The sequence below is a fragment of the Branchiostoma floridae genome, chromosome 4 (genome assembly GCF_000003815.2).
Source record: "Branchiostoma floridae strain S238N-H82 chromosome 4, Bfl_VNyyK, whole genome shotgun sequence".
Lineage (NCBI taxonomy): Eukaryota > Metazoa > Chordata > Leptocardii > Amphioxiformes > Branchiostomatidae > Branchiostoma > Branchiostoma floridae.
The window spans coordinates 23891957-23913182 of NC_049982.1; the positions used below are offsets into that span (position 1 = coordinate 23891957).

A 21226-nucleotide genomic window follows, 5' to 3' on the forward strand; every position below is an offset into this window, starting at 1 on the left:
AGACTTCTTTGATAACATTGAAGTAGAGCCACTAGTATTGCCTGTAATCCATCTTTACTACTACAGGATTTATGACAAATATTGCCAAGCTAGTCTTTATTTCATAACTATCATTTTTGAGATTATACCAGAGGTTGTATATAGACACAACATGTTCCTGACATAGCCAGGATTATGAGAACAGCACTGATAGCCTTGTGGTGTGCCAGTCAGTGTACAGCTTTGTCATAATAAGATTGTCTTTGACACTTCATATCCTTTAATTCCTATCATGATTTCCAATTATGCTTCAAACAATATGAAGGTGACATGAGTCCTCGGTGGGACGTTTTGATCAATCGCTTTAACAGGGAGCCCTGCGCAGCGCCTGTGACTAAACAGGGAAGATTTTGTCGGATTTCATTACTTCACCGTGGCAGCGACTAATTCTTGGGATGGATAATATTGCTTTTCCGGCGCGGGAAGGTGGATACAGGTCCCGTACCATAAAAGCTGTTATGCCGCTCTGCGGCATTTTATTCCCCCGGCTTTGGTAGAGAGGGATGCCATCGCTCTCATCTCCATCTTGTGCCAGACGTGTTTGTCATATGCCTCGTTTTGAAGGACAGATACGATCACGCCTCCCGTACACGCCCGGGAAGCCCAACGCAGATAAGTCTGCAAAGGAGCTAATCACATAGTACGCTCCGCATCAGTGGCTGGGAGTGTGGCGCTCCCCCTGCCTGCTACTCGGCGGGTCCCCACAGTACTGTAGAGCATACGGGATGATGGTTTGCGAGATAGCCACTGATCCGTGAGGTAATATTGCATGGAGTGAGAGTATCTCCTGGCTGTCAGTCCTGCCCACCATGTATGATGAATGGCACTGCCGAGAACACAACAGTGGGAGGCCCAGGTGTGCCCGAGACTTTCCGGTCATTCCGAGTTCTGCGCACCGAACGTGGGGAGAATCCCACAAAAAAATCCCAACACATCGCTCTCTACCTATGATAAAGGGAAGGAAAGAAAGGACCAAAGGAAAGAATAAATCTGAAATTCAGATAATCAGATGTTGGTTACTGATGTCACTAAATGGAAAAGATACACGGATTATGGTTGAACTTAGTAGCGAATTTAGTCCGCGTTTATCCAGCGGAGTTCAGGAGACTTTGGGAGGATTTTTGCATAGTTATTGCCTTGCTCGTGCTGCGTGACAGGGCTGACATTTCTAAGGTGGTCAGTTGTTAAGTATTTTAATTTCATATTTAACGCACACTCATCTTGCGGTGATTGATAAGACCGTCAAACGCTGGAGCCAGTTGCCAGTGTATCGCGTACCGTATTCGGGGTGTGGTAGACCGTGTTATAAGATGCCTGCCCCCGAGTACGCCGGCAAAGCAATCTGACATTTCCCGGGATGGAGCAAGCAGAATACTATATCTGATTGGTATTTGATCATATATCGAACATCTTGTAAAGTGCTTAAATTCAAAGCTCCTTGGGACCGTGATGTGTTTTTCTTGCAAATTTTCCAGCCCAGAGGAACCTGGATGCCCCAGGGACCTCGCAGCCAAGTAAGAAGTGACTTTTTCGGATGAAGAGACCCAGAAAGACCTTACTTAATAAAGATGCTTCCCCTCGCAGCCTGGATTCATCCCGTTTCCTTCTAAATGGTAATTAGCTGGGTGTTATTGATTCACCAGTTTCTGTAATTTGGTCGGATCAGGGACCTAAGCTTGCGCAACTGTTGGGGGAAACTCTGTACAAGTCGCGATCAATGGGGACGATCGGCGGCATATTGGACGGGAGCAGGGCTTCCCGTGACGGACACCTGTCACTTTGGCCTGACAAGATGATGCATTGATTATCATTTAGACAGGATGAGACTCCCTACCTGCACAGAATGATTGAGTTATGGTGGGATGAAATAGATATGATAGGAACCTAGCTGTAACATCTGTAATCTTTGACAGTGCTTGTATGTCCGAATACAGTGTATATGTCAAACTGATATAATATGCTTTTCATTCTTCTGCTTGTACCAGTATTCTGTCTATAGAATTGTTTCCATGGAAACTAACACCCCTGACATATGGTTTTCTTGGTTTTCTTGTTAGGCCTTATTAATTCGATTACATGGATGACATCCTCTGGGAACCACAAAACTTATGCAAACCTGTAAAAAGAAAGTTTGGCAACATAAGTTTTGCGAAATGCAATTGAAATGAATCCAAGTGGTCAAGAAATCTACATGTTGTAAGTGAAGTTGAACTAGTGACCATATACATGGAGTATGGTATACACAAGTTAGAGTAAATTCTGTATTTTTGTAATTCTTGGACTTGAGAATTGACTTTGGCATTCTACGACATCAGTTTTCTGATATTTTTTTGCTTTGTGTGAATTATGGCCAAATTTCTGGGGGTAAACAGACGAATTGATGCCCATGTGGACATTATCCATGTACATGTAGTTGTATCAGCTTGGCATTATTTTTTAAAGGAATATTTTTAATCAAGACCACTGCATTTACCATGTCCTAAAAGCAGTCATCATTTGCCCCAAAATACATTCAAAGATGTTTTGATCACAAATTTCTTGCTTCACTGCCTTTCCCCCTCTAAGAAACTGGTATCAAACTGAACTTTCAACATCATCATCTGTAAACGAATGATACCGATTTTCCTTTATCAGGTTAGGAAGACATGTCCCAATATTGAGAAGACCCATACAGGTGCCAGCCCCAATGTTGGACTCTTTACCAATAGGTCTGACGAGAAAGTTTCTTCCCTATTAAGACAACTTTTCTTGTTGGCAACTTTTTGTCACTTTTAAACCTCTTATGGGCATGGTCTCCAATCTTTCTTAACTCATGGAAAATTATCAAACTGAGGACGACGTAACGGTTAGATGACGGTGACATGAAGCAATACTTCCCGTTCTCACCTAGCCTTGTTTGACAAGCCAAGCAATAACTATGATTAGCTGTAATAGCACAATGGATGTGTTTCATTATACACACCCTACAGGTTGGCGGCTCGGTAACCCTGAAGTTTTCCTTCAGGTGTATCAGCGCGCCTTAGCGTTTGCAACGGATCCGATCCCGCGACGCTTATCGTTAAATTCCGCGTTATCATCTCGGCGATCCTTGCTGCATGCTTGTCCTTCAGGTTGTTGAAACGCGGGGATGTAACACTTAGATAATGTTACAGATCAGTGCTCTGACAGGATTGGGGAAATTTAGTGGCCTATCGGAGATGGGGAGGAGGGATGCTTATCTGGCGCAGCCCCATTGAGGTGCAGACGTCCCCCCCTAACGAGATTAGCCGACTCAATGCAGCACCTGTTCTCGGGGACTACAGATGATCCCGCTCGGGAAACGAACAGGAATTAGGGTGTAGGAAGGGAGCTCAAGACGGGAGATTGTAGCGTATCTGAAAAAAGGTTAGAAGGAAGGTCATCGACAATACATACATGTTTTGCTCGGGCAGATTGCTTCCAGCGGGAACTTCGTGGTGTCTTACTTCTCCCCGTTTTCTTTTTTTTTCTCCGAGACTCGGAGAGTAGCGATGAGCTGTCCGGGGAGAAAAGGAGAAATCAGGAAATGGGTATGAAGCTGGTATGATGAATGAGGAGGATGGCGGTTTTATGGATGGGGGATTTGACGTAGCTTGGTACCGAAGTAAAAGCTCTCGCTAGGCCGTACTCAACACAGGATCACCCACGGGGGAGGGATGGGACTTTGCAAGTGAAGAAGGCTCAGTGTAACCAGGAGGCTGGGATGGAGGAGAGGCAGTTATGGATGATGGATGGATGTCTCCACACCGCACCCGCCTGGCAAAACCTGGTGGAAGCCCAAGTACCATTACAGTATCATCGCGTAATCTAGTCAATACCTAAAGATTGGCGGCACTTTGGGTCCAGAAATTTATACCATTTTGTGGCAGGTACTTGTATGTTATGGTATGCAATTGAACACCTTAGAAGACAGAAACTCTTGGAGAAAAAAAAAGGTGTCCAAAATGATGAGGATGATATATATATACTGATAGGGATTGCTTTGTTCTTGTTACTTTAAGAATAAGAATAAGAATAATGGTTAGGCCTCAACAGTTGAATAATTTTTTAAGTGAATTTTAGCAAGAGACATCTTGAAGACAGAGGACTGGGATCTGAGAATAAAAGAATTAAATAGCTGGGTTTGGTATACATGTAGTAGATCATTACATGGCTTTGTTTTGTTTTGTTTTGTTCGTCCTATTGAAATGAAGTTGAGACTCTTGACTTTGTTCTTCAGCATTTCTTGAAAGATGGAAAGCTCAGAAGGCCTTCCCACATGGCAGTTTTATCAGTTTGCTTTACTCTCTCGACTACTAGGCTGTAACTTTTTAATGGACGACATGTTGGTTTTCAGTGTGACATCTTCAAAAGGTAACAGTTGTCTGTTTGACATGCTGGTAAATATGGTAAATAACAGTAAACAAGTAAGCAAATGTTAATGTCCAGACCTGAGACTTTTTTTCTGAAATCTGGAAAAGTAAAACAATACCCCCCAAATATGTTTTTCAACACCCACTTCCCACTAGAAGTTGTGTAGCAGAAAGAACACTGTTGAGTTTTGGAAATGGTGACTAAGAAAAGATAAATGTCTTGAGTTTGCTGTACCTTAGTAGCCATATGATCTTGAGGCTTCAGCTGCTATAAACTTTTGTGGCTGGATAGTGAATGTAGGCAAACTTGTCTGCCAGTTACCTCAGCATTCCTTCCACAACACCTGACACACATGTGGCACCAGCCAAGGTCAACGTCCTCTCCCTCCTCCATGTGTATGACTAAACACTTGGCTATTTTTACTTCATTTTCCCATTCTCCTACTTACAACTTACAAACGCTGCCAAAAACATAGTCTTCTTGGCAAAGGTAATCTATATTAGCATAGATAACTGATGTTTCTTTTTAAGAAAAAAAAATGCTAGACAAGATGTCCAGCGAGCAAAAAATTTTGTTAAAAGCAAGGGGTGTATTTTGTCAAACAGGACAATTTTATGGCGGTTTTGTTTTTATTTATTGTTAACTGTGAGAATATTGAAATGATTTAGCGTGGCCTAATCTTGAAGAATGTGGCAGATATTTGGGCAATGTCTGATAAATGTGATCCGTCTAGATTATAGGGTGAGCCCATGGTCACGCCAGATCTGCTTTCTTAAGGGGGAAGTAAACCTGAATTTCCTGATTCTAACAGATAAACCTGCTTCATCTCTAGCAAAGGTGAAACAACACTTACAATGTATATGTTTGTATGTTCAGTGCAATATTGATAAATGATGGAGGAGCAATAATGAATGACAATGAAATATCAAACGCAGGAAAATTATGACATTATTTATTCCCTAAGGATGAAATTAGCAAAATGATTCATGATATACTGTTATCATGTGAAGATAGGGCATTAGCAGATGTTGAATTATGTTGTAGGCTATTTATTAAACAAGATATGGTAATTATTATACAGGAGCTGTGATATGGTACAAGCTGACAATTTGTATCCGTACATGGTTGCCAGGATTCAAGCTGTTGATGATACTATTGGTCAATGGAGTTAATTTAATTATATCAGTACCTGTACATGATCACTAGGATATTGATGAAGTTGATGAAGTTAATTTATGCTGGTACATAGTCATCTGGTGACAAGGTGTTCATGATACCATTGGTCGATGAAGTTAATTGAGTTAAAATCTTTACCTGTACATGGTCATCAATAGTTGTTGATGGTACAATTGGTCAATGAAGTTAATTCGGTTTAAAGTTTCCCAAAGACAGCATTGTGTTCAGCAGAGTTATGGACTATCCATGCATGGTCACTAGGATATTACCATTGGTTGATGAAGTTAATTTATACCGGTACATAGTCATTGGTTGACGAAGTTAATTGTGTTAAAATCTTTACCTGTTCATGGTTATCAATAGTCAGGTTTTTTAAGGTACAATTGGTCAAAGAAGTGAATTTGGTTTAAAGTTTCCCAAATATAGAATTGTGTACACCAAAGCTATCCATGCATGTTCACTAGGATTGGTTGATGAAGTTAATTTATACCAGTACACAGTCATTGGTTGATGAAGTTAATTGAGTTAAAATCTTTACCTGTTACAGACTACATGTATCAACGCATGGCTACTAGTGATGGAAGTGTTTGAGAAAGGTCCCCCCAGGGTAGTATACGTAGTACCTGTATATCTGTACTTCCTGCTAAAGGGACAGTGTACCTCCCCTGGTCCAGCCAGCCAGCCCGAGATAAAGCACTCCTAACAGGACCTCTGACAGGTGATGGAAGGACAGGCGCTTATCATTGTGTCCAGATATTAAATGCTGGGATTCTCCCCAACAGGTTGTTACAGTGGAGCATTCTCTTATCTCCCAGTCTCTAATCCCGGTAGTGGTATTGGCTTTGCGATAAGTGCGAGGCTGCCAAATAGCAGCTCATAACTCGGGTAAAAAGTTACAATTAAGGCATCCCGGGCTGTCAGACGGAATTCCTGGGCGTCCCGTAATTGGAATTAGGCAGATCCCTGAATTTTCATGATGTCGTTCCAGATCTGTGGGCCAGATTCCTGCAGCCGGGTATGAATGCGGGAGCACAAATTAGAGTCTTTGACCATGTAATGATGTTACAAAGAGGAGAAAATTAGAAAATTTCACTCCAGTGACAAAGACGCATCATTTGCACCTTAATTAGATAACAAATGTATCCCGCGGTTCATAACTGGCACGTTATTACGGTGGATGTTCAGACCTTTTCATCCGACACATTATATTGCTGCACCCCAGATATTAGTGTGATGTATGACAATTTTACAGACTTGACTTAGATAATTTAGTGTAGTCGCCTTCTGCACCCTAATGTTATCCACTGGGACACCCACAGAGAAACGCTACGCTGCATATTTATCCGGCTGCCAGTCGCTCCTGGCTTGTTGGTCAGGGAAGCAAGCAAAGCGCTGATAACATCACATTTGGTATCCTTGAAGGATAATATCTTTGTTTTAATCAACTCGGAAGCTGTCAGCTAGGGAGGTAATCAACGTCCAAGTTTTTGCTTCCAACCCCGGCTCCTCTCCCACAGTGCTTTGCTGTGCAAAGACTGCAATTCAGTTGTTAGTTTCTCTGCATTTGACAAGTTTCTATGTCCACAATTTTGAGATATCTCGATTGCTAGTGTTTTTTTTGACAGTTTAACGCGGGGTGATTTGTTTGACGAGAAATTGACGTGGTGTTGTTGATGTTGCAGCTAGCGGCGGCCTGATGCACTGATGACGATGCAACACGACCCGGAGCAAGCCCAGCATCTCCATCGATGGCAGAAGCCGTACTTCGATGGCAAAGTGGCGGAAGCTTACCCGGCACAGAAAGCGGACGCCTTGCGTGGACAGTGTGGGCAGATCCAGTACGCGTGGGCCACAGACAAGTAAGTCAAGTGCAACTCTTCACATACATTTATAATAGGAAATATTTTACTTAGAATGTCTTACTACTTTTTTGAATATTTTTGAGTCAGAAGTTACAGATTTTGCTGAGATATTTTAGTGTATGCGAAAGTATCTTTTTGCAGAAGTATTTTAGTGTTTGAAAGTGGAGTTGTTACTAGAAAATTCTCTTATTTGAAAGTGCGGTTTTACTGGAAAAATTGTCATCTGACAGTGACAGTGAAGTAGCTGTTATACTGAAAAATTCTCTTGTTAGAAAGTGCCATTCTTGCATGATATTTTTAGTTTTTGAAAGTGCTATTTTGAAGGTATGGTTCTTACAGAAATATCCAGAGCAATTTTTCTTATATAGTTTAGCGTTTGAAATAAAATTTTAGAGGAAAAATTCCAGTATCAAAAGTACAATTTTTCCTGAAATATTTTAGTGTTTGAAAACACATTTTTTAAAGGAAAAATTCCAGTATCAAAAATACAATTTTTCCCTGAAATATTTTATTGTTTTGAAAGTACTTAGACAGCTTTAGATCACAATCCTCGTGTTAGTCTCACAGAAATATAGTGACAAGATTCTGTTTCAGAACTTAATGCCAACTGGTTGAATAAGAATAATATATGTAAACATATTCCTTCAGTTCTAAAGTAAGGGAGTCATATTTTCAAATCTTTTGTTTAAACAGGAAGATACAAAGAGAGAGTGATCTCTTACAGGGCACAGTTGTTGTTCATTGTGTGGTATAATCTCAGCGTATCCGTCGTTCTTTCAGAACCAATTTGGCTCAAGCTGCCTTTTTTTTCCCATGCCAGCGCACTGACCAGCACATTGCTATTCTCCCCACGTGCCCACATTGTTGTGTACCCGGCGTTGTAGGGAGATTACGTTAGTGGTGCATGTCATATCCACTTTAATGTATGTCCTGGGGAAGCCCAGCGTCTTTGTACCCGGACTCCCCGGCAGAGCGGGCGGTGTATTTATACTCGGGATGGTCACCAGCGCTGGTACTTGAAAGGGACAATTGTGGCGGATTATGAACGCTTGGCTGCTCGCATTCTCCGGGAGAGTGGTGTTAGTTTGTGGGCAGCCTCGTGTCCTTGTGAGATGTCCTTCATCACCAATCTCACGCCGTCTAATACTGTCCCGCGCTGAATACACGCTACCCTTTATTCATTTATCGATCCAACCTTAACATATGTTGATCGCCGCCGAATTCAGTCCCAGTCAATGGTTTCCAGATGATATTTGGATCGTGCCTCCGTCCGAAACCTTTATGTTTTATTCACCCACCTCTGCGCAATATTCAAGCCAATTTAAAACCACTTGTAAGGGAATGCACATGTGCTCTGGCTAGTTTGGACGGAATGGCTGATTGCCTTCTCTTCTTATCTATTTATTGCCTGCGCACAGCCTTTACCAACGTCACAAAATCTCTTCTAGTATGACCAGATTTGCTCAGAGGAAACTTCCAAAGTGAAGCCAACTTTTTTTGTAAATTCTTTAAATTCTTTCTTGACTGCAAAGCTGATATCTCACTTGTTTGGCTTTTTTACATAACACATTCTTGTCTTTCCCTTATGGGTATATGCATATATATATTATATGCAGGAACATGTGAGTATCGTTTGAGAATTGTGAATATAAGGAGTTGTTCCTTTCTTCTGGCATAGGTTAACCTGATCCCTTTGCCCACAGGACAGATATGATTGGGTTAAGTCTTGTGAAAACTTCACCGAGTCCGCCAAGTAAGTTGGACTTAATTGGTTATTAGTATTGGAGCCAGGATTGTGGCGAAATCGGGGGAATTGAAAGCCGGGCTCAGACACGTGCTTTGCAGCGCTTTCAGCCGCAGTCCTCGGTGGAACTCCGCTGATAACGCGAGGGCTGGGTGGCGATCCAATCACGGGGCGGGGAATAAGAGCGGGACTCCGGTCCCCTTTTGTGGGAAATTTTTGGGCACTGACTCACACTTAGACGTTGACTTTGGCCCAATTATGGGATCGAAGACAAGAAAGGTGCTCTCAAAGCCGGGGAAGGGAAGCATTCTTCTGGGGATGAGCCAGTAACCATGGCTGAATATGTCAACTGCACCTTTGCAAAGTACCTCTAAGCCACATTTGATCCCTGGTCCTCTGCACAAAGAACGAGACCGGACGACACACAGAAAGCTTTCATATATTGTGTAGTTCAAGATATCATGCACAATCTCTTCATCAAAACCTGAATGAAAACATCTATGACTGTTTCTCCTTTGTTTGCTCATGAGAAAGATGCTGACTGAAAACTGAAAACAGCATGGGCACTTAGTACACTTGAGTGACTCCATAGTTTGTTTGAAGTATATCTATTATAGGTAAGAAGAGCATATTTATTTTGTCTACACTGTAAACAGATAGTATTAGATTCTTATCAAATATCCAACTAACCAATACCGTGCAACACCACTTAAGAAAAAAGGTCCTTTTTTTGATAGAGATCTTCATAGGGCTGTAAACTATGGAGGAAGATCTGCTGGATAATTTGTTATCTTGAAGAGTTCACTTACCTAGCCAGGAAGTTTATATCCTACCTCAGCAGCTATCCGTCTTACAATAGGCCAGTTAATTCCACCCTAGACAACTAAATCCGCTTGAATGGGATATTTCTCCCTCCAGAAAACCCTAAGTACTGTTCAATAAACTTCCAATTTCTTCCTGATTAATTATATACAATGCCAATAGAGTGGCAGGACGGCATGTTGCACTTTCATTTGTTGCCTCGTTATGTGGCAATTTGACAGGCCCACATTTCATCGGGAGGATTTTGCAGTTCCGGGGAAACAATCAGGAAGACGTGGCCAAAAATGTGTGTCGTGTCGGCCTTGAATGATAATGTCGGATTCATAGTAGTTGCACAAGCATTAATAATGCATTAACACAAATGCCTAACCCAGTTGTAAACTTTGGCCTTATCTTTGCTTCTTGTATGAAAAACAAGAGGCAAATCAGATTTCTTTCGATTTTGCCTGGATTTGGATTTTTAATGGTGCCGAAGATAACACGCTTTGTAGACTGATATTCACAATATCCACTTTTCTTATTGAAACAGTACATGGAAATATTGTATCATGATAAATTTTAAACTGTCATTTGTGATGGCACATGACATAAGTCTTGCATTAAGTCTCAAGTCTAATGTAAAAACTGCCTATCAGCTGGATTTATATCAACCTAAAGAGGGTCTGCATGCTGCTTTTCAGTAAAGCATAACCTACTTTGATTTCTCATAATTCGTAGCAAAAGTCGTCATATTCACGTGATTCGTAGAGAGGAACCAAATTTTGCGTAATGGCCTTGCCTTAATTTTAGCTTTATACCAGGTCCTAAAAACTTCTTCTGAATTCAGCGTAAGGTGTTGTCAGGACTGCCCATATAGACCCTCCCTAAAGGCTGACAACTGTTTGTCATTGTGTACTTTTACTGTTTGTCATTGTGTCCTCTGGAAGAGATAGTCAGATTGGTATGCAATATGGTATGTTAGGAAAAAACGGCACAACTCCGACCATCCACCAACGTTCTGAGAAATAGCAACAGAAAACACCCTTTGATCTCGTTAATCCGCCCTTGAGCTTAGCGGAATTTGGGGCTTGGCTGTTATGAAATACATTGCCTGTCCAAGTCTTTAAAGTAAAAAGAAGAAATTACGTTTCTGTCTCCCTCTTCCATTAGTTTGTGTAAGTTTTGTCTGTCGCAAAGCCTTCAAAAGAATCCAACTGGGTCCCTGTACTACACATTTGGCACGTGTACATGTAGTTCTAAGTATCGCTACTTGTGCTTTTCAATGGATCAATGAAACAAAGAAATTGAACCCGCCATTTATATGATATTGTAGACACTAGTTTGTCCTTGGAAAAAAGGCTCTTGTTTCCGGCTGCATTTTGCTGATACCCTGGATATATAAGGCTAGAGAAAAGCCAGGATTATGACTCAGGGACTTCCTTTGTATTTGGTTAGGAGCTGGTGTAGGGAATTAAAGTATAGAAAGGACACTGTAGCTTAGGTTTTGATACATGCAGACTTTTCTATAGATGTATAGATGAAAAAGTACAAAGAAGTTGCCAAAAGTTATGTCGTGCTGTATTTCTGTTCATTGAGTTCTCAGATTTTTGCACATGTAGATTAAACTGTGTCAAAACAGCAAAAAAAGGTGATAAGAAAGCATAATCATATCAACCATACGTTTTCCAGATCAAAACATTTTAAGTTATGACATCCCATGTCTAGAAAGCTTTGTTTCATCATTTTCAACTCTCCTAACTACATGTATGTACAAAATATGTTGACAGTTACAAAGAGACACAAACAATAGTACATTTATTTATGTCATTCCTATGTCTAGAGACAGATATCTTTTGATTTGGATAACAGACATTTTGAAGGATTATAGAATCCAAAGAAGGATGCATCAGAATTCCAGGGCTTACGCTGGCTCCAGTCGACAGATAACGGAATCCTGTTGTGTCACTTTAGCCAAGATAACATGTCTTTCGGGAAAGAGTTATCGGCATACTCGTAAAGACACTATGCCCAAGAGAAAGCTTTTTTTCCTACGCTCTGGCCTACAGTCATGCGATAAGCAAGTACATGTACATGTTTTTGTAGCTTCCAGATGTACGGTATATCTTAAAATTTTGGGCTGTGGTTTTATTTTCACTAACTGTACTGTAGAATAGTATAAACTGTGAACTGAAAGCATGGCAAAACCTAATTTTTCCACAAAATTGAGGTGTCATAAAATAAGCAAAACTACACTGTACTTATTTTGCTCTTCTAGAAGTACTTGTAGCAAATTTTCCCTTCTATCGAGGTTATGATTTTAAAAAATCATATGGATACTGGATCACTAGGTTTCGCTGTGCCGGGCATGCAGTACTATTGTTTACAACACTGAAAAAAATTGTGCAGAGATTTGTTTTACGAGTTATTAATGTTTGGTAGGAATAAAAAGTGCTAGAATGACTTTTAATGTATGCAATACTATGACTTTTACCTTTTACAAATGCAAACATCCTTATATTCTTTTTTTTGGGGGGGGGGAGGCCCATGAAAAACCATACAGGTTTGTGGCCTTCCCTGTATGTATTTTCACTGCTATCATTATATGATTCAATGTCTTTATAGTTGAAATAAATAACCTAAAGCAGAATTGTAAATGTATTGTAACATATTGTTTCAGTATTACGGAGCTGACAGCGTCCATGCTCCTAAAGCAGTATGCAGAGAAGTATGTCAACGTGGTGGACAACACAGACGGAAGCACAGGTAGGGCATATAATATTTATAGAACTACATGTACCGTAAGGCAACGTCAATTTGATTTCTTGTTTCTCGGATTCAAAAATGATAATGCTGACCCAAAGGTAATGTATGATGGTTGTCAGAGGGAAAATCTGTACCTTGAATCATTGTACCAACAGTTTATTGGAATGATCAAACTCAAATACTAATTTTTTTCTCCTGCCCCCTATTGTCATCTTTGTCTAGTGTTAAATTCTTATTGAAAAAAATGTTGAGCACCAAGGCAATAGATTTAAATGGCCTAATGTAGATTTGGGCATCTTCCCCTCAAAAGGTTTTCATGCCTTGAGATATTCATAATCAGTCACCAATACTTTTTTTCTCACACAGCCCTATTTTCTATCATAATTTGTACTGAAGATCATGAAGACAATATGATTCATAACCCACAGGGAATGAAGATTCTAAACTGACAGTGTCTTTTCTTTTGACAAACTTGTTCCAAAATCTGAATGTAAAAAAAAGAGTGTTGTTCAGTGTTCTAAAGCTCCTTCTATTCCAGTTTGATAGCATAACTTGTTATTCCTAAGTTACTTGTGACCAGTGGCCTTACCTGAACTTTTCCTTCTAAATTTCCTACCCTACCATCCATTTCTGTCTATTACCACATGTTTTACATTCACACTGCCCAAAGCATCAAAGCGGAAAGTCCAGATGCCGATCAGTTTAAAGTGGACTTGAACTTCTCATGTGACTCCAGCATTGAGACGTCCAGTTCTGTTTGTTGTCTGACGGATATAAGATATGCCACAGCTTCCCTGAAGGCCCAATTATCAGTGTTATCGTTATACATTTTATCCTCCTTAGTGGGGAGGGTATCACCGGTGGGTTGGAACCCCGCTGTATACAGGAGCCTGGGTTTGGACAGCTCATGTTAATAGTACTGCTCGGAGTGTGCACTGAAAGACACAACACAAGCTGGCTGGTATAGGTTTTATCTGGGTATGGCGGGCACTGGTCAGTCAAGAAATTAGTGGTTATGAGAAGGAAAAATTGCTTGGAATCTACCCAATACAAGCAATCGTGATGACGCTTCTGTGATGCAGTGGTAGGCATCTGCTCTGCTGTTGTTCCTATTTTGCCTACAACAGTTGTCAAATGCCCAGTTGTATTGTAAACAAAGAACAGCAATCCCTTGTATACAAGCTTCTGTTCGTTCCTCAGAATTCAGTTGAGAACATTTCAGATTTAAATTATATTTTCCTAAGATATATAAGTGAGAGCTCTGATTGGCTCTGAGTTACACGGCCCTTTGTAATGGCAAGATAACTGTAATGGTACAGTCAAATGAAAGATGCCTGTTATACTTATTCTTACAAATATTTTACACCTGTAATAGTGCAGAGTGCACTGGGCAAACATTTCAATAGGGACGGGTGCCAAACTTTCTGCATAGAAGCGATCAGAGGAGCAAACTGGGAGCTAGAATAGGATGGAAGCCAGAAAAAACACTTATGTTGCAAAATCACTTTGAAAGGCAGAAGATATCGGAACACTCCAAGACAGGATTTTGCAATCGTAGGCTACATGTACAGGACATGAAGAATTACCGCTTGTCGGCTGATAAGAAGTGATTTAAGGAATCTGCGGCGCAAATGGAAACAAGCTGCGGCCTAAGATGGGCCTAACCTCACGTCCATGCCTGGCTGTGGAGATCCCCACAAGCCCGTTAATAGCAGGTGCTAGGGAGGTAGCAGAGGGTTCTATCCATCAAGTTTACACCTGGCCAGGGTCTGTTGTTTGTTGTACTTTCTTCTAGCTGATGTTGATTTATAGTACAATATCTGTACAGGTGACCACCTCAACTTAAGGACCACCTGCCCAATGTGACCACTGTTTGGTCGTCCTCAGATGACCACCTCCATGAAGGGAAGTCCTCACCAATAAGACCACTTGTTGGTCGTCACTAAGAAACAGCTAGATGATATTCCCATTAGTATAAACACTAAGAACCCTGCCTATAGTGGCCACATGTCCACTTAGACCAGATTTTAATGGTCCCCTGAGTGGTGTTCTTGGTCAGGTTTGACTGAGTGTTTAACTGTATTGTTGCATATAGAGTATCTTCCTGTACTTTTTACAACAAAAGGCTGAGACTAAGCCCTCTCTATGTGTGTAAACAATGCTCTCTATCCAGCTGCACTCTTAGCTATAGGGAAACCATCCTATAGCACCTGGCTGATTCTGCAATCTGTTTCACAATGAGAGTTTCCTGTATCGGAGAGAGTAGTCCAGATGACGAACAAGAACCAACTGCACAAAAAACAATACTCTCTTGATGAGACTTAGAGGAAGTTTTCATGAATGTTATAAAAATGAATATTTGATATGATAAGAACTTCTTTCTACGTTTTCAACAATTAGATACAGGAAGGTGTAGTTCACTTTTGTCCCTTGCAGGCCACCCAGCTATCCCTTTCCCAAATATATCGACTTCTGCATTCTTTTTTGGCTTTTGGCCTCACATCACTTGAGATTCTAGCATCGTTTTATTAGGACTTAAAAGAATGATGGATGTCAATTGAACGTCCAGAAGTAATCTCCTTATCTTATCCAGTTGAAGAAATTGTCCTTAAGTACTGCTTCTGATTAGTCTTTCTTTTTGTAAGATTTGAATCAAAGTCAAAGACGTTTTCCTAAGATATTTCGGAACAGAAATGCTTGTCACTATTCTTGACTAAATCTTAAGTTTTTGGCAGACTACAACACACTCAGCCTTCCACAAATACGCCAGCCTCTGCATTTCATATTTACGGAGACGTACTCCTGAGATATTTTGGAAGAGTTGCCGAAGTGCAGCTTACTTCCCTGACGATGCCCCACGTCCGCCCACCGTGCGGATTACTCGCCCAACGCTGGGTCTGGATTTGAACCAGTGACTGCAGAGGCAGGCGACAACCTGTCTGTGTTTTCCAACCCCACATCATTTGATCCGATCAACAACTCTCATGGTCCAGCAAACCCCCTTACCCACAAGCTTTCCTGAATTGGATTAGCCCTCAACGGACTCCTTATGCACCGCCTGCTGTTTAGAAACTGAGCCCCCGAGATACTATAAGACCTGGGCTGAGAAAGCTTAAAGGAATCTGTGTGCGCAGGGCTTAAGCTGATTGTTTTGGTATCTGTATGACTGTAATTGCTCGTCATACAAGGATGTTAACTCAACAGTACCTGGATGTAAACTTAAGAAGACAAAGTGTTTTGGAGATGTCAGAAAAAAAGTTTCTGGACTTTCACAAACTGTGTGACTAATCCAAAAGATATTTCTGTCAAACTTACTAGAAGTAGAAGGTCATTACTAAGTTTTCACATTCCCTTTAGCAAATTATCTTGTCACCTGTTAAACTTTCTTTGAATGATACTGTCAGTTTGTTGTACTCTGATGCCTTCTTTTTACTAGTTCAAAGTGTGTCTACTTGTAAACTTAACATATATGAAAGACTAGAGTTTCAACAGCAAGTTGTCATACCATTTTGTTTCTGCAAAACATAGCCTCCAAGTCCTACTATACAAATTACAGATCTTACACTTATCAAATGGAAAACAAACACTTAAACATGAATATTATTCAATTTAGTGATTTTGAATCCTGATGAAACTTCTTAGGCTCTGTTCACAGTTTTTGTTTTACTCCTTGTGCATTTTTTATCAACTAATGGGGTTGATAACTACTCTATTGTATTTTTGTAGGGGCTTCTGATGATACTGTATTGTATAGTCTTGTAAAGTTATTAACGTTCAAGTTCAGATATGAATTTTCAATTACAATCTTGTAAGGGGAAAGTTCCAGAGACCCAAAAGCAATAGAGACATGTTATCCCAACTAATCAATATTTAGTAGTGAGTGGATGAATTCCTTAAGTATTATTCCTGTCTTAACTGCTCTGAATTGTACCAAAGGAGAATGAAAATGGATGGTTCAATGAATTGCATAACAAGTTACACAAATAGCTATATGTCTGAATTGTTAGATGATTCATTCTCTTCATTGCTCGTATAAACGAACTTAAAGGCTTATAAGTCTGTAGCTAAAGCCACCGTGCAATAAGACTTACTGAGTGGAAATTACCGCCAGATTAGGCACAAGGAGTGGTTGAAACATGGAATTAATCCAATCGTCCAGAACCAGATTTTCTGTCATAAAAAAGCAGCAGTTGCATACTAACTTCACTGGAATGTTTTTAGTAACTCCTTACGTACTTGTTGATGTTTTGAAAGGCACGTAAATGTGTACTTGTCCCATTATGGTGGGGTTATACTAGAGTCAAGCTCTGGCTGCCATCCAGGGATTTTCCCTCCCCTTAGGAAGGTTAATCAACTGTCAGCAACTTGTAAGTGGTTGTAATCTCCTATCCTGGCACAGGAAGGGGGGGTTTGTGTAGGAAACTATCACAACCCGAGGTGGTCCGCCTCGCCGAATCGTCCCCCATCCGGCCAATCAGGGAGTGGCTTCTGACCCGCGGTGACGTCGCCCGTCGGTCACAATGCCGACTTGTCTCCCGGCGCCGAACATCCGTCCCACTCGCGGGGACCGCGCAGAAGAATGAGATGTCGCGTAACGAGGTTTTAGAAATGAGAACAGGACTCAGAATTAGATTTGCCTTGTCCTGCCGTAGCCCCCTCATTTCTCTGTGTCCAGACTGTCCCAACTGGCCTGACCATCGCTTTGTGATCACCAGTCAAGTGCAGCAGACACAGACCTATCAGAGTTGGGGAACTCCCCAGGGGAGCACCCTACAATTGGTCAAGGCCACGCAAAACTGGATTTCAGCTTGTTCAGCAAGGAATTCCCTTTGACCATGGAAGTCCCAAGCCATCTTTTAGTTGTCCACATTGTAACTTGTGTGTTAAACCTGTAAGAAAGAGCACAGACAATTCAGCTTCAACACAATCTCCCCATTGTTGTAATCTACTAGGAACACTCCCAACTACATCAGGAAATGTTTCTATAGTAAAGATCTTAGGTTAAAACCAAATTGTTTCTTTGTTTCACAGACTTGACTCGAGAGGAGAAAACAGCTTGAACGTGACCGGTGTGCTTGAGCGATTTTTTTTTTCTCATTGAAAAAGTTTTGAAAACTTGGAAAGAAATGACATAATGGGTGCTATCTAAGCCACAGTGTACTAAATTTACACTGGAAATTGGGAGGAAATCTTGGGGCATAGGAGCCCGTCATTAAAGACCCGTTTCTCCATTATGTAAACCTTAACACGTTGGGAATTGTTTGACACAGTACCCAGTGTCAGATCAAACCAATTCTGTCCATTAGAGAGACATGTGGCAAATATCACAATTTACTGGGCTACAGTCAACTTAAAGGTCTTTGATGGATTGAAAGTCCATAGATTGTGACTTGGCCATTGGGGTAACTCAAGTTTAGACAATAAGAATTTAGTTGTGCGTTCTAGAGTACAAGATCTTTATGGAAACACAAGTCAGACACAATGATAGATACACTGATGTTAACAAGGTATATCAATTAACTACGCTGACACTACAGTTTCTAATTTCCAAACGTCCTCTAACGTATTTACCTATTTGCACACCTATTGGTCTATACGTACCCGTTACCCAAAGTGGTAACTAACTATAAAAAGATTAGTGTCCGTAGCCAAGAGAAGGTCCTCCGACATAAGTGATTGAACCGGACATTTTCCTACCATCCAATTTCCATGCCGTCCACCCTGCCTCACATAATCCGGAGATAATTCAATCAGTTGTGTAGCTTCCGTAGGTGTTGTACCCCCGTGTTCGGGCCCGAGATGTGATGAAGATTGTCTGAGATGACCACAGGGCAAACGCTGGTCCCTGGCCTTCCCGTCTCCAAAGAGCAAAATGATAAAGGAAGAACTCAATTCCACTGGGAAGTGTTGGTTGTGATATAGCAAGTCGTGGATCTTTGTTAGGCTATAGCTATATTTTGTACGATGGCATAATTGGTTAGTACACTTCGGACATTGATATGATTAATTGAGAGCAAGGGAATAGAAAAGCAGGAGCCAATACTGGTTATGACCAGTATTATTCGTTGCAAATTCTTGCCCGAAAGGGCTTCACCATACTATCATAAGCAAGGATAGATTTTAACTTTTCATAAAAGTTAACTAAGTTATCAGTCACTGAATCATGGTTAATCGTACTAATTTTGTTTCCATCAAAATTGAGAGAGTTCTTCTCTTGCTTTTGTTGAGTGGTTTTACAAACTTTCCAAAGATACCTCAATACTTGCTCTTCATGGAAAGTACAGTATGACAAGGATTACCTTCCACAAAAGCTAACATCATTTATACCCTATGTTGCTTTTCTTGAAATTTCCATTAATCTGAGAGAAAACTATTCCACCATAGTGAGTGTTCAGGTGTAATATGTGACACATCTTTGTTCCCTACAAGGAGGTCATCCTCCATTTCCTTCCGTTTTATCCCAGCGCAAGAAGAATACCGTCCCGACCGATCGCGGGCCGTTGAAGATAAATCTGGAGGTGTATCAAGTATCCAGGTGATACCTCCATCCTAATAAGACCTGCCTGCCACTAACTGCCTAATGTTACTTCCAATATTCCGCGCCATAAATTGGGGAGTAGCGTCGGAGACAAGTGGTTTCTGTACGCTCGAGGAAAGATCCCGTCAGCAGAACCACAGGCAGGCTGCCTGTTAGTTTTACCTCGCCACTTTATCAACCTTTGATTTATAAGTAATGAGAGGACTAATTAGTTTAACGAGAGAGCGAAGCGACCAAGAATAGATGAAGCCGGGAGGATGGAGGGCTGGGAATAGCGAGGAAATTAGAAGCCGGGCCCGCTGTTTATTAGTTTGGTGCGGTGGAAACACATCTGAGAGAGGGAACTGTTGCTCCTGCTGAATTTTTAAACACCCAGGGATTTGCGATTGCTGTAACATATGCCTAGCTGGAGGAAATCGGTGGCTTCTTGTGATTCATACCCCCGGCCCATCTTTCAGATCACCTTGAGATATAGTTAATTTAGTTTTCCAATGTGTTTGAGTCTCGGCAGGCACCCCAGAGTATTTGCCTGAATGCAATTTGATTGCCGATCTTTAATGTTGGAGATAGTTCCCGGCTTTATTGATTAAATTGCGCCAAAATTATTTTAATGGCATTTTAAAGTTGTGGCGATTTGTGAAATTATCTGTAACTACGGACGTAATTCCCGGCGTAGAGGAGTGCAGGGGGATGAAAGGTCCGACAACCGGCGGGGAAAACGAGCGGGAAAATGTGGGGAAAACGTTGCTGCGTGGCGCGCCGGGGTGAGGGATCCCCGATTCCCGGGGAGGTGACAGTCTATTTCGGCCGTCCCCACCTGGGAGGGTATTGGCTTCTCTCCTGATTGTTCATTTACCCAGAGTTCTGAGGAATCATTAACACTGATTTTTCATAGCACCAGAGGAACTATAATCATCCATATGGACCCCCAGGCATTCTCCGGATCGAAATCAAAATGAGCATTGCGGGGTCCTCAATACCTGCCCGTATTCTCAGGATTACATCTCCCAAGAACGCATCAGATGTAATTAGCAAATACAGAAGGAAACGGGCCGTTTCTTCCCCGCGATGCGCAAGTCGAAAGCGGCGTCAGATACGGGGAAGGTGTGGAGGAGATCGCGGCGATAAGCCGGCGGTGATCAAAGCTCGGCGTAGCGAGTGTTGGGCTTGTGCGGTGCGAATTCAATAGTCCGCACATGCCAGAGGGGACATTTGGGAAATCATCATACTCGGGTGTGGAAAGAGCAATGTAATTGTGATGAGGTAGCACCCTCCTTCAGCATTTGCTATCGCGCAGGTGACACATTTACTGAGGCATGTATATCATAACCACCACGGCTCACAGAACACCCCGATAAGAAAAGGCTCTCTGTATGATTTGGAGCGTGCATGTACACACCAGCGCCATTGATCGCTTTTCCTATAAATTTCAACAGTTATTAATTGGCACTTTGCGGTATTGAAATATTTCATCATGTATATGTAGCGTTTCTTTCCACCTTTTCCATCAAAGATTGGGTGGCAGTTGTGAGTAGGTATCAGCTATTGATTACATCCTTGTGGTTAACATGCTTGTTGCGCCATATATTTTCATTGGTCTCCGAGGAGGGTTAGCCCATGGGGTATTGGGCAAAATTGTTCACGGTTATAAGAGGAGAATGCAGCCCGTAATTCAGGCCGGATGGAATATTGGGGGGATGTTCGGGATTTTAATTTTACAGGTCTAATAGACACCCAGGAAAATGGGGGCCTGTTCTGGTCCAAAGTTAAACCTAACTGTTCGTGTCCACATGCGGTGGGAGAGGAAGCGTGTATTGCCGCATTCAGAAGATTGAATATTGCAGGAGGCTTTAGCAACTGTCAATACCAACTTGGGCCGCAGTGCTTCAAAGCAGACTGGGTGGGGGGTTTAATCGAATTACATCACTTTGC

At 41.5% G+C, this 21226-nt stretch overlaps 1 protein-coding gene across 3 annotated transcripts in view; it reads left to right on the forward strand.

Annotated features, from left to right (window-relative positions):
- The window catches only part of LOC118414566 (fidgetin-like protein 1), a 106329-nt gene that overhangs the window by 39993 nt on the left and 45110 nt on the right, over positions 1 to 21226 (forward strand). For all 3 annotated transcript variants that reach the window (XM_035818687.1, XM_035818686.1, XM_035818688.1), the window contains 2 exons: positions 7269 to 7445; positions 12671 to 12756. In XM_035818687.1, coding sequence (XP_035674580.1) covers positions 7291 to 7445; positions 12671 to 12756 — 241 coding nt within the window. In that variant the 5' untranslated portion in view covers positions 7269 to 7290. The remainder of the gene's footprint in view (positions 1 to 7268; positions 7446 to 12670; positions 12757 to 21226) is intronic.